The sequence below is a fragment of the Pristiophorus japonicus genome, unplaced genomic scaffold (genome assembly GCF_044704955.1).
Source record: "Pristiophorus japonicus isolate sPriJap1 unplaced genomic scaffold, sPriJap1.hap1 HAP1_SCAFFOLD_253, whole genome shotgun sequence".
Lineage (NCBI taxonomy): Eukaryota > Metazoa > Chordata > Chondrichthyes > Pristiophoridae > Pristiophorus > Pristiophorus japonicus.
Window position 1 is genome coordinate 4,726 of NW_027252263.1, and position 14,044 is coordinate 18,769.

Here is a 14,044-nt window from a genome sequence, read left to right on the forward strand (position 1 = left end):
AAAAGCAGGGAAGTCTTGCTCCAGTTATACAGGGTATTGGTGAGGCCACACCTGGAGTACTGCGTGCAGTTTTGGTTTCCATATTTATGAAAGGATATACTTGCTTTGGAGGCAGTTCAGAGAAGGTTCACTCGGTTGATTCCGGAGATGAGGAGGTTAACTTATGAGGAAAGAGTGAGTAGGTTGGGCCTATACACATTGGAATTCAGAAGAATGAGAGGTGATCTTATTGAAACATATAAGTTTGAGGGGGCTTGACACGATGGATGCAGAGAGGATGTTTCCACTGATGGGGGAGACTAGAACTAGGGGGCATGGTCTTAGAATAAGGGGCCGCCCATTTAAAACTGAGATGAGGAGGAATTTCTTCTCTCAGAGGGTTGTAAATCTGTGGAATTCTCTGCCTCAGAGAGCTGTGGAAGCCGGGACATTGAATTAATTTAAGACAGAAATAGACAGTTTCTTAACTGATAAGGGAATAAGGGGTTATGGGGAGCGGGCGGGGAAGTGGAGCTGAGTCCATGATCAGATCAGCCATGATCGTATTAAATGGCAGAGCAGGCTCGAGGGACCAAATGGCCAACTCCTGCTCCTATTTATGTTATGAATGTGTATTAAAGCCAGGCATTGGCACCATTACCCAGGATGATGCGAAACAACAGAGAAGCTGATCACAGGGATTCCCAAAAAACATCCACACTGGAGGGGAAATGGAACCTGTTGAACTTAGCACACAGCTAATTTCAAAAGGAGGAGGCTCAATAACCGCTGTGATTGGCAGCTCTTGTGGCTGTGAGGACAATCCTTATCTTACTTCAATGCAGGCGAGTGGAGCCTGGACAGCGGCCTCTGATCGCAGTGCTTATGGTAGGCACCTTTGTATAAGTAACAAGCTCATCTGGGGGGGGGGGGGGGGGGGGGGGGGGGGGTGGCTTGTGAACAAAGCCCTCTGACTGCTCATGGTAGCCTCTAAGACCAGTCCCTACAGTTCAGTTTGTCAGGTAAACGCCAACAGGTACATGGACAGCTCACCATCTCACGCACATGCATTGTGGCTCAAACTGTTCCTTGCCCTTCAACATTTCACGCGCTTGAGCAGTCAGGCTGGCATTGAGGGTCAGCACTTCCTCACTATCTCAGGCGTTCCTCACACTCGAGCATCAGCTTGGCCTTGAATTAATACCACCTTTGTAGACTTGCTGGCACCCAACTATTTCTCAACACTACTCGATGGTACCTCCCCCACGCCCTTTAACCCTACAATCACTGCCACTACTATTGCAGCTTAATTGTAGTCCGGGGCAGTTAAGAAGCCAAGCCCCAAATGGCTGTCAGGAGCAGACTCCAAGGTGAGGTTAGGTTTTGGGTAGAAGCAGAGAGAAACGAAGCTGAGAGGCTCAGAAAGTGAAATATGTTGCAGAACAGTTAGGAGCTCTCGCTTCACAAGTTTCAACTACTGATGAGGGGAGGGGGTAGTGTGGCATTTTCTTTATTTTGTATCATTACATGAAGCTACATTGTACTGATTGAACTATCCAGGGGTATTCAACATTCAGGAAGGATAGAATAAAAGGAAAAGGAGGTGGGGTAGCATTGCTGGTTAAAGAGGAGATTAATGCAATAGTTCGGAAGGACATTAGCTTGGATGATGTGGAATCTATATGGGTAGAGCTGCAGAACACCAAAGGGCAAAAAACGTTAGTGGGAGTTGTGTACAGACCTCCAAACAGTAATAGGGATGTTGGGGAGGGCATCAAACAGGAAATTAGGGGAGCATGCAATAAAGGTGCAGCAGTTATCATGGGTGACTTTAATATGCACATAGATTGGGCTAACCAAACTGGAAGCAATACGGTGGAGGAGGATTTTCTGGAGTGCATAAGAGATGGCTTTCTATGCCAATATGTTGAGGAACTAACTAGGGGGGAGGCCATCTTAGACTGGGTGTTGTGTAATGAGAGAGGATTAATTAGCAATCTCATTGTGCGAGGCCCCTTGGGGAAGAGTGACCATAATATGGTGGAATTCTACATTAGGATGGAGAATGAAACAGTTAATTCAAAGACCATGGTCCAGAACTTAAAGAAGGGTAACTTTGAAGGTATGAGGCGTGAATTGGCTAGGATAGATTGGCGAATGATACTGAAGGGGTTGACTGTGGATGGGCAATGGCAGACATTTAGAGACCGCATGGATGAACTACAACAATTGTACATCCCTGTCTGGCGTAAAAATAAAAAAGGGAAGGTGGCTCAACCGTGGCTATCAAGGGAAATCAGGGATAGTATTAAAGCCAAGGAAGTGGCATACAAATTGACCAGAAATAGCAGCGAACCTGGGGACTGGGAGAAATTTAGAACTCATCAGAGGAGGACAAAGGGTTTGATTAGGGCAGGGAAAATGGAGTATGAGAGGAAGCTTGCAGGGAACATTAAGACGGATTGCAAAAGTTTCGATAGATATGTAAAGAGAAAAAGGTTAGTAAACATAGAAAATAGGTGAAGTAGGCCATTCGGCCCTTCTAGCCTGCACCGCCATTCAATGAGTTCATGGCTGAACATGCAACTTCAGTACCCCCTTCCTGCTTTCTCACCATACCCCTTGATCCCCCGAGTAGTAAGGACTACATCTAACTCCTTTTTGATTATATTTAGTGAATTGGCCTCAACAACTTTCTGTGGTAGAGAATTCCACAGGTTCACCACTCTCTGGGTGAAGAAGTTTCTCCTCATCTCAGTCCTAAATGGCTTCCCCCTTATCCTTAGACTGTGACCCCTGGTTCTGGACTTCCCCAACATTGGGAACATTCTTCCTGCATCTAACCTGTCTAACCCAGTCAGAATTTTAAACGTTTCTATGAGATCCCCTCTCATTCTTCTGAACTCCAGTGAATACAAGCCCAGTTGATCCAGTCTTTCTTGATAGGTCAGTCCCGCCATCCCGGGAATCAGTCTGGTGAACCTTCGCTGCACCCCCTCAATAGCAAGTATGTCCTTCCTCAGGTTAGGAGACCAAAACTGTACACAATATTCCAGGTGTGGCCTCACCAAGGGCCGGTACAATTGTAGCAACACCTCCCTGCCCCTGTACTCAAATCCCCTCGCTATGAAGGCCAACATGCCATTTGCTTTCTTAACCGCCTGCTGTACCTGCATGCCAACCTTCAATGACTGATGTACCATGACACCCAGGTCTCGTTGCACCTCCCCTTTTCCTAATCTGTCACCATTCAGATAATAGTCTGTCTCTCTGTTTTTACCACCAAAGTGGATAACCTCACATTTATCCACATTATACTTCATCTGCCATGCATTTGCCCACTCACCTAACCTATCCAAGTCACTCTGCAGCCTAATAGCATCCTCCTCGCAGCTCACACTGCCACCCAACTTAGTGTCATCCGCAAATTTGGAGATACTACATTTAATCCCCTCGTCTAAATTATTAATGTACAATGTAAACAGCTGGGGCCCCAGCACAGAACCTTGCGGTACCCCACTAGTCACTGCCTGCCATTCTGAAAAGTCCCCATTTACTCCTACTCTTTGCTTCCTGTATTTGGACTTTCAGAAGGCTTTCGACAAGGTCCCACACAAGAGATTAATGTGCAAAGTTAAAGCACATGGGATGGGGGTAGTGTGCTGACGTGGATTGAGAACTGGTTGTCAGACAGGAAGCAAAGAGTAGGAGTAAATGGGTACTTTTCAGAATGGCAGGCAGTGACTAGTGGGTTACCACAAGGTTCTGTGCTGGGGCCCCAGCTGTTTACATTGTACATTAATGATTTAGACGAGGGGATTAAATGTAGTATCTCCAAATTTGCGGATGACACTAAGTTGGGTGGCAGTGTGAGCTGCGAGGAGGATGCTATGAGGCTGCAGAGTGACTTGGATAGGTTAGGTGAGTGGGCAAATGAATGGCAGATGAAGTATAATGTGGATAAATGTGAGGTTATCCACTTTGGTGGTAAAAACAGAGAGACAGACTATTATCTGAATGGTGACAGATTAGGAAAAGGGAAGGTGCAACGAGACCTGGGTGTCATGGTACATCAGTCATTGAAGGTTGGCATGCAGGTACAGCAGGCGGTTAAGAAAGCAAATGACATGTTGGCCTTCATAGCGAGGGGATTTGAGTACAGGGGCAGGGAGGTGTTACTACAGTTGTACAGGGCCTTGGTGAGGCCACACCTGGAGTATTGTGTACAGTTTTGGTCTCCTAACTTGAGGAAGGACATTCTTGCTATTGAGGGAGTGCAGCGAAGGTTCACCAGACTGATTCCCGGGATGGCGGGACTGACATATCAAGAAAGACTGGATCAACTGGGCTTGTATTCACTGGAGTTCAGAAGAATGAGAGGGGACCTCATAGAAACATTTAAAATTCTGACGGGTTTAGACAGGTTAGATGCAGGAAGAATGTTCCCAATGTTAGGGAAGTCCAGAGCCAGGGGTCACAGTCTAAGGATAAGGGGTAAGCCATTTAGGACCGAGATGAGGAGGAATTTCTTCACCCAGAGAGTGGTGAACCTGTGGAATTCTCTACCACAGAAAGTTGTTGAGGCCAATTCACTAAATATATTCAAAAGGGAGTTAGATGTAGTCCTTACTACTAGGGGAATCAAGGGGTATGGTGAGAAAGCAGGAAGGGGGTACTGAAGTTGCATGTTCAGCCATGAACTCATTGAATGGCGGTGCAGGCTAGAAGGGCCTATTGTCGATGTTCCTAAGTGAGTCTGATCAGAATCAATTGACCTCCCCACCACCACTGTCACACTGCATGTCCAATATCCAGTCCTGGATATGCAGAAATTTCCTCCAGTTGAAGACCGAAGCCTCTTCATCCTCGGGCCCCTGATTGCAAAGCCCCTTCCTGGCCACCGTCTCAGGCTGAACCACACCTCACCATGTTATTTGACAGAGCTGAGCTCACCAAGACTGCTTCAGTTAACATCGCCCGTTTCCGCCCCTGCCTGAGCTCTGTTGCTGAAGCCCTCATCCGTCTCTTTGTTAACTCTAGACTTGATTATTCCAACAACTCCTGGCTGGCCTCCCACATTCTATCCTACGGAAACTTGAGGTTATCCAAAAATCGGCTGCCCGTGTCCTAACTCACACCAAGGTATTGGTGAGGCCACACCTGGAGTACTGCGTGCAGTTTTGGTTTCCATATTTATGAAAGGATATACTTGCTTTGGAGGCAGTTCAGAGAAGGTTCACTCGGTTGATTCCGGGGATGAGGGGGTTGATTTATGAGGAAAGGTTGAGTAGTTTGGGTCTCTACTCATTGGAATTCAGAAGAATGAGAGGTGATCTTATCGAAACGTATAAGATTATGAGGGGGCTTGCCAAGGTGGATGCAGAGAGGATGTTTCCACTGATGGGGGAGACTAGAACTAGGGGGCATGATCTTAGAATAAGGGGCCGCCCATTTAAAACTGAGATGAGGAGAAATTTCTTCTCTCAGAGGGTTGTAAATCTGTGGAATTCGCTGCCTCAGAGAGCTGTGGAAGTTGGGACATTGAATAAATTTAAGGCAGAAATAGATAGTTTCTTGAACGATAAGGGGATAAAGGGTTATGGGGAACGGGCAGGGAAGTGGACCTGAGTCCATGATCGGATCAACCATGATTTATTGAATGGCAGTGCAGGCTCGAGGGGCCGTATGGCCTACTCCTGCTCCTATTTCTTATGTTCTTTTGTAAGTTCCGCTCATCCATCACCCCTATGCTCACTGACCGTGTTTTAACTTGCACCTAGTCCCGCTCATCCATCACCCCTGTGCTCACCTACCTACATTGGCTCCTGGTTAAGCAACACCTCGATTTAAAAATTCTCATCCTGGTTTTCAAATCCCTCCATAACTCTGTTTCCTCCTTCAGCCCTACAACCATGCTCCTCTAATTTTGCCCTCTTGAGCATCCCTGATTATAATCGCTCCACCCCTGATGGCCGTGCCTTCAGCTGCCTGGGCCCCAAGCTCTGGAATTCCCTGCCTAACCTCTCTGCCTTTCTTTCCTCCTTTAACAAGCTCCTTAAAACCTACGGGATAGACTTTCCCGACAGTCCCTCAACGCCCGTGCAGAAAAAACGCTAACATTTTGCAACTAATGCTGGTGAGAATTTCCATAATTAACTTTAAAATAATCGCCCGGCGAGAAAATGGATCTTGCACCAATATTCTCGGCGGTTAAAGGCGAAACAAAGTAAAATTTAAAAAAAATTTACTCCGAGGTTGCAATTGGGCCTGGGAGGGGGGGGGAACATAGCACATAGGTGCAGGAGTAGGCCATTCGGCCTTCGAGCCTGCACCACCATTCAATCAGATCATGGCTGATCATTCCCTCAGTACCCCTTTCCTGCTTTCTCTCCATACCCCTTGACCCTTTAGTCGTAAGGGCCATATCTAACTCCCTCTTGAATATATCCAGTGAACTGGCATCAACAACTCTCTGCGGCAGGGAATTCCACAGGTTAACAACTCTCTGAGTGAAGACGTTTCTCCCATCTCGGTCCGAAATGGCTTACCCCTTATCCTTAGAGTGTGTCCCCTGGTTCTGGACTTCCCCAACATCGGGAACATTCTTCCTGCATCTAACCTGTCCAGTCCCGTCAGAATTTTATATGTTTCTATGAGATCCCCTCTCATTCCTCTAAGCTTCAGTGAATACAGGCCCAGTCGATCCAGTCCCTCCTCATATGTCAGTCCTGCCATCCCGGGAATCAGTCTGGTGAACCTTCGCTGCACTCCCTCAATAGCAAGAACGTCCTTCCTCAGATTAGGAGACCAAAACTGAACACAATATTCCAGGTGAGGCCTCCTGCAGTAAGACCTCCCTGCTCCTATATTCAAATCCCCTCGCTATGAAGGCCAACATACCATTTGCCTTCTTCACCGCCTGCTGTACCTGCATGCCAACTTTCAATGACTGATGTACCATGACACCCAGGTCTCGCTGCACCTCCCCTTTTCCTAATCTGATAATATTCAGATAATATTCAGCCTTCGTGTTTTTGCCCTCAAAGTGGATAACCTCACATTTATCCACATTATACTGCATTTGCCATGTATTTGCCCACTCACCTAACTTGTCCAAGTCACCCTGCAGCCTCATAGCGTCCCCCTCACAGCTCACACTGCCACCCAGTTTAGTGTCATCTGCAAACTTGGGGATATTACACTCAATTCCATCATCCAAATCATTAATATATATTGTAAATAGCTGGGGTCCCAGCACTGAGCCCTGCGGCACTCCACTAGTCACTGCCTGCCATTTTGAAAAGGACCCGTTAATCCCGACTCTCTGATTCCTGTCTGCCAACCAGTTCTCTATCCACGTCAGTACATTACCCCCAATACCATGTGCTTTAATTTTGCACACCAATCTCTTGTGTGGGATCTTGTCAAAAGGCTTTTGAAAGTCCAAATACACCACATCCACTGGTTCTCCCTTGTCCACTCTACTAGTTACATTCTCAAAAAATTCCAGAAGATCTGTCAAGCATGATTTCCCCATCATAAATCCATGCTGACTTGGACCAATCCTATCACTGCTTTCCAACATGCCATTTGCCTTCTTCACCGCCTGCTGTACCTGTATGCCAACTTTCAATGACTGATGTACCATGACACTCAGGTCTCGTTGCACCTCCCCTTTTCCTAATCTGCCACCATTCAGATAATATTCTGTCTTCGTGTTTTTGCCCCCAAAATGGATAACCTCACATTTATCCACATTATACTGCATCTGCCATGCATTTGCCCACTCACCTAACCTGTCCAAGTCACACTGCAGCCTCTTAGCATCCTACTCACAGCTCACAACGCCACCCAGTTTAGTGTCATCTGCAAACTTGGAGATATTACATTCAGCTCCCTCATCCAAATCATTAATGTATATTGTAAATAGCTGGGGTCCCTCTCATTTTCCTTCCCTCCTGTGCAGCACTGCCACCCACGGTGCGATGAACTTGGCTGCTGCTGCCCTCCCCTGATGAGTCATCCCCCCCAATAGCATCCAAGGTGGTGTATGAGCTTTGCAGGGGAATGAGCGCAGGGGACGAGCGCAGGGGACCCCTGCACTACCTTCCTTCCGTTGCTCTGCCTGATGATCACCCATTCCCTATCTGCCTTTGTAACCTTTACCTGCGGTGTGACCAACTCACTAAATGTGCTATTCACGCCATTCTCAGCATTGCGGATGCTCCAGAGTGAATACATGCGCAGTTCGAGTGCCGCAATGCGGTCTGTCAGGTGCTGAGGTAGGATACACTTCCTGCACATGTCATCACTTCGAGATTTGGGCTGTACCATTTAAAAAAGGGGAAAATTTTCACCGAGTGGTTTCTCTCCCAAACACAGCTGTACTACTGAGAAAACCACTGAAAATGAAGGAGAGAGTCTAGTCCTACCTCTTTGACCAAGCTTTTGGTCACCTGCCCTAATTTCTCCTGACGTGACTCAGTGTCAAATTGTGTCTTATATAACACTCCTGTGAAGCGCCTTGGGACGTTTCACTCACTAAGTTAATTGCACAATATAAATACAAGTTGTACAGGTCAGCCATGGTCCCACAGGTAGAACAGGGCTCGAGTGGCTGAATGGCCTCCTCCTGCCCATAGGAATGCAGGACTCCCCTAAATCTCCTGGCACTGATTGGGGCAGGATCCTTCAGATGTTGTATGGAGTGAGAGAATCAATGTTTACCTGTTGAGTAAATCAAGTTACCAATTCTCTCTGGTAAGTAAACAGCAAGATTTGAAAGTAGGCTGGGTGAACCGACACAGAATGATAGAGGAAGGGTTTGACCACCTCGTACCTGTCTGAGAAGCCGTACAGGTTCTTCAAGTGCTGCTTCAGGACCAGCAGCAGCAGGATTCCCTGAGAAGCATTCACAAACTCCATGAGAGGGGTTGAGTCTGGAGGCAACCGAGAGAGCACATCCTCCAGATCATTATCCTCGTCATCACTCGAGTCAGAGTTGACGCGTCTCCTGGACCTGCGGGGCCGCTGGGCCTCATCCTCACTCTCACTGTCGTCCGAGCTTGACGGTCTCTTCTCCTTCGGTGCCGCTTCTTTCAACAGAGACTGAAATGACAAGTCAGTTTAAAAAGTAAGTTGCCAAAGTTCTCCTTTAAACATAGAAACATAGAAAACAGGTGCAGGAGTAGGCCATTCGGCCCTTCGAGCCTGCACCACCATTCACTAAGATCATGGCTGATCATTCCCTCAGTACCCCTTTCCTGCTTTCTCTCCATACCCCTTGATCCCTTTAGCCATAAGGGCCATATCTAACTTCCTTTTGAATTTATCCAATGAATTGGCCTCAACAACTCTCTGCGGCAGGGAATTCCACAGGTTCACCACTCTCTGAGTGAAGAAGTTTCTCCTCATCTCCGTCCTAAATGGCTTACCCCTTATCCTTAGACTATGACCCCTGCTTCCCAAACATCGGGAACATTCTTCCTGCATCTAACCTGTCCAGTCCCATCAGAATTTTATATGTTTCTATGAGATCCCCTCTCATTCTTCTAAACTCCAGTGTATAAAGGCCCAGTTGATCCAGTCTCTCCTCATATGTCAGTCCAGCCATCCCGGGAATCAGTCTGGTGAACCTTCGCTGCACTCCCTCAATAGCAAGAACAGCCTTTCTCGGATTAGGAGACAAAAACTGAACACAATATTCCAGGTGAGGCCTCACCAAGGCCCTGTACAACTGCAGTAAGACCTCGCTGCTCCTATACTCAAATCCCCTAGCTATGAAGGCCAACATACCATTTGCCTTCTTCACCGCCTGCTGTATCCACATGCCAACCTTCAATGACTGATGAATCATGATACCCAGGTCTCGTTGCACCTCCCCTTTTCCTAATCTGCCGCCATTCAGATAATATTCTGCCTTCGTGTTTTTGCCCCCCAAAGTGGATAACCTCACATTTATCCACATTATACTGCATCTTGCCTAACCTGTTCAAATCACCCTGCAGCCTCTTAGCATCCTCCTCACAGCTCAGACCGCCTCCCAATTTAATGTCATCTGCAAACTTGGAGATATTACTCAATTCCTTCATCCAAATCATTGATGGATGTATATTGTAAATAGCTGGGGTCCCAGCACTGAGCCCTGCGGCACCCCACTAGTCACTGCCTGCCATTCTGAAAAGGACCTGTTTATCCCGACTCTCTGCTTCCTGTCTGCCAACCAGTTCTCTATCCACGTCAGTATATTATCCCCAATACCATGTGCTTTAATTTTACACACCAATCTCTTGTGTGGGACCTTGTCAAATGCCTTTTGAAAGTCCAAATACACCACATCCACTGGTTATCCCTTTTCCACTCTGCTAGTTACATCCTCAAAAAATTCCAGAAGATTTGTCAAGCATGATTTCCCTTTCATAAATCCATCCTGTCACTGCTTTCCAATGCGCTGCTATTTCATTTTTAATAATTGATTCCAACATTTTCACCACTACTGATGTCAGGCTAACCGGTTGAAAATTCCCTGTTTTCTCTCTCCCTCCTTTTTAAAAAAGTGGTGTTACCCTCCAGTCAATCGGAACTGATCCAGAGTTGATAAACTGTTGGATTATCACCAATGCATCCAATATTTCTAGGGCCACTTCCTTAAGTACTCTGGGATGTTGACTTTCAGGCCCTGGCGATTTATTGGCCTTCAATCCCATCAATTTTCCAAACACAAGTTCCCGCCTGATAAGGATATCCTTCAGTTCCTCCTTCTCACTAGACTTTCGGACCCCTAGTACATCGGGGAAGGTTATTTGTGTCTTCCTTTGTGAAAACAGAACCAAAGTACTTGTTCAATTGGTCTGCCATTTCTTTGTCCCCCATTATAAACTCACCCGAATCCGACTGCAAGGGACCAACATTTGTCTTCACTAATCTTTTTCTCTTCACATATCTATAGAAGCTTTTGCAGTCATTTTTTATGTTCCCGGCAAGCTTCCTCTCGTACTCTATTTTCCCCCTCTTAATTAAACCCTTTGTCCTCCTCTGCTGTATTCTAAATTTCTCCCAGTCCTCCGGCTTGCTACTTTTTGTGGCTAATTTATATGCCTCTTCCTTGGATTTAACACTATCCTTAATTTCCCTTGTGAGCCACGGTTGAGCCACCTTCCCCGTTTTATTTTTACTCCAGACAGGGATGTACAATTGTTGAAGTTCGACCATATGATCTTTAAATGTTTGCCATTGCCTATCCACTGTCAACCCTTTAAGTATCATTTGCCAGTCTAATCTAGCCAATTCGCGCCTCATACCATCAAAGTTACCTTTCCTTAAGTTCACGACCCGAGTTTCTGAATTAACTTTGTCACTCTCCATCTTAATAAAGAATTCTACCATATTATGGTCACTCTTCCCCAAGGGGCCTCGCACAACAAGATTGTTAATTAGTCCCTTCTCATTACACATCACCCAGTCTAGGATGACCAGCTCTCTGGTTGGTTCCTCGACATATTGGTCTCGAAAACCATCCCTAATACACTCCAGGAAATCCTCCTCCACCGCATTACTACCAGTTTGGTTAGCCCAATCAATATGTAGATTAAAGTCGCCAATGATTACTGCTGTACCTTTATTGCACACATCCCTTATTTCTTGTTTGATGCTGTTCCCAACCTCACTACTACTGTTTGGTGGTCTGTACACAACTCCCACTAGCGTTTTCTGCCCTTTGGTATTCCGTAGCTCCACCCATACCGATTCCACATCATCCAGGCTAATGCTCTTCCTTACTATTGCATTAATTTCCTCTTTAATCAGCAACGCCACCCCGCCTCCTTTTCCTTTCTGTCTATCCTTCCTAAATGCTGAATACCCCTGGATGTTGAGTTCCCAGCCTTGGTCACCCTGGAGCCATGTCTCTGTGATGCCAATCACATCATACCCATTAACTGCTGTCTATGCAGTTAGTTGTCCACCTTATTCCGAATACTCCTCGCATTGAGGCACAGAGCCTTCAGGCTTGTCTTTTTAACACACTTTGACCCTTTAGAATTCTGCTGTAAAGTGGCCCTTTTTGTTTTTTGCCTTGGGTTTCTCTGCCCTCCACTTTTACTATTCTCTTTTCTATCTTTTGCTTCTGTCTCCATTTTATTCCCCTCTGTCTCCCTGCATAGGTTCCCATCCCCCTGCCATATTAGTTTAACTCCTCCCAAACAGCAATGTCCTCTAGGATATTGGTTCCGGTCCTGCCCAGGTGCAGACCGTCCGGTTTATACTGGTCCCACCCCCCCCAGAAACGGTTCCAATGTCCCAGGAATTTGAATCCCTCCCTTCTGCTCAAGCCACGTATTCATCTGAGCTATCCTGCGATTCCTACTCTGACTAGCACGTGGCACTGGTAGCAATCCTGAGATTACTACTTTTGAGGTCCTACTTTTTAATTTAACTCCTAGCTCCTTAAATTCGTCTCGTAGGACCTCATCCCGTTTTTTACCTATATCGTTGGTACCTATATGCACCACGACAACTGGTTGTTCGCCCTCCCTTTTCAGAATGTCCTGCACCCGCTCCGAGACATTCTTGACCCTTGCACCAGGGAGGCAACATACAATCCTGGAGTCTCGGTTGCAGCCGCAGAAACGCCTATCTATTCTCCTTACAATCGAATCCCCTATCACTATCGCTCTCCCACTCTTTTTTCTGCCCTCCTGTGCAGCAGAGCCACCCACGGTGCCATGAACTTGGCTGCTGCTACCCTCTACTGATGAGCCATGAAACATAGAAAATAGGTGCAGGAGTAGGCTATTCGGCCCTTCGAGCCTGCACTACCATTCAATAAGATCATGGCTGATCATTCCCTCAGTACCCCATTCCTGCTTTCTCTCCATACCCCTTGATCCCTTTAGCCGTAAGGGCCATATCTAACTCCCTCTTAAATATATCCAATGAACTGGCATCAACAACTCTCTGCGGCAGGGAATTCCACAGGTTAACAACTCTCTGAGTGAAGAAGTTTCTCCTCATCTCAGTCCTAAACGGACTGCCCCTTATCCTAAGACTATGCCCCCTGGTTCTGGACTTCCCCAACATCGGGAACATTCTTCCTGCATCTAACCTGTCCCGTCCCGTCAGAATCTTATCCGTTTCTATGAGATCCCCTCTAATCCTTCTAAACTCCAGTGTAGAATAGAACCCTACCTTGATACAGCTCACTATTAAAGGCAGCACCAGTAAATATAGTGCAGACACACCCTGATATAGCTCACTATTGCAGACAACACCACTAAATATAGTGCAGACACACCGATATAGCTCACTATTCCAGACAGCACCACTGAATGTAGTACAGATACAACATCCGAAATCCGGAATCCTCGACTAGATCCGTGCCGGGTTTTGAGTGGCGAGGTCCGAAATTCAGCAAAACCCGACATGGATTCAGTCAAGGATTCCGGATTTCAGACGTGATTTTCTTGTCTGAAGTCCGGAACCCTTGACCGAATCTGTGCCAGATTTCGCGTTTTTCATCAAAAATGTCCGGTTTTCGGACAATAGACTATATACTGGACATCATTTATTATACATAAACTATATGCCTGCGTGTGCACAGGACATAGTCAACGTATTTACCGAGGCATACGAAAGCATGGGCCTTACGCTAAACATTAGTAAGACAAAGGTCCTACACCAACCTGTCCTCACTGTACAGCACTGCCCCCCCCCAGACATCAAGATCCACGGCGCGGTCCTGGACAACGTGGACCATTTCCCCTATCTCGGGAGCCTCCCATCAACAACAGCAGGCATCGACGATGAGATCCAACACCGCCTCCAGTGCAGCCTTCGGCCGCCTGAGGAAAAGAGTGTTTGAAGACCAGTCCCTCAAAACTGCCACCAAGCTCATGGTCTACAGGGCTGTATTGATACCCGCCCTCCTGTATGGGTCTGAGGCATGGACCATGTACAGTAGACAGTAGTACAGGAGAAATACCACCAGCGAGGTCTCCGCAAGATCCTACAAACCCCCTGGGAGGACAGACGCACCAATGTTAGTGTCCTCGTTCAGGCCAACATCCCC

The 14,044-nt window shown here is 46.8% G+C and overlaps 1 protein-coding gene across 1 annotated transcript in view; it reads right to left on the minus strand.

Moving 5' to 3' along the window:
• Window positions 1–8,727: 8,727 nt before the first annotated feature.
• nipblb (NIPBL cohesin loading factor b) overlaps window positions 8,728–14,044 on the minus strand; it is a gene marked incomplete at its 3' end in the record, with an annotated part of 524,975 nt that continues 519,658 nt past the window's right edge. Inside the window, exon 45 of the mRNA XM_070871482.1 lies at window positions 8,728–9,087. Coding sequence (XP_070727583.1) covers window positions 8,728–9,087 — 360 coding nt within the window. The remainder of the gene's footprint in view (window positions 9,088–14,044) is intronic.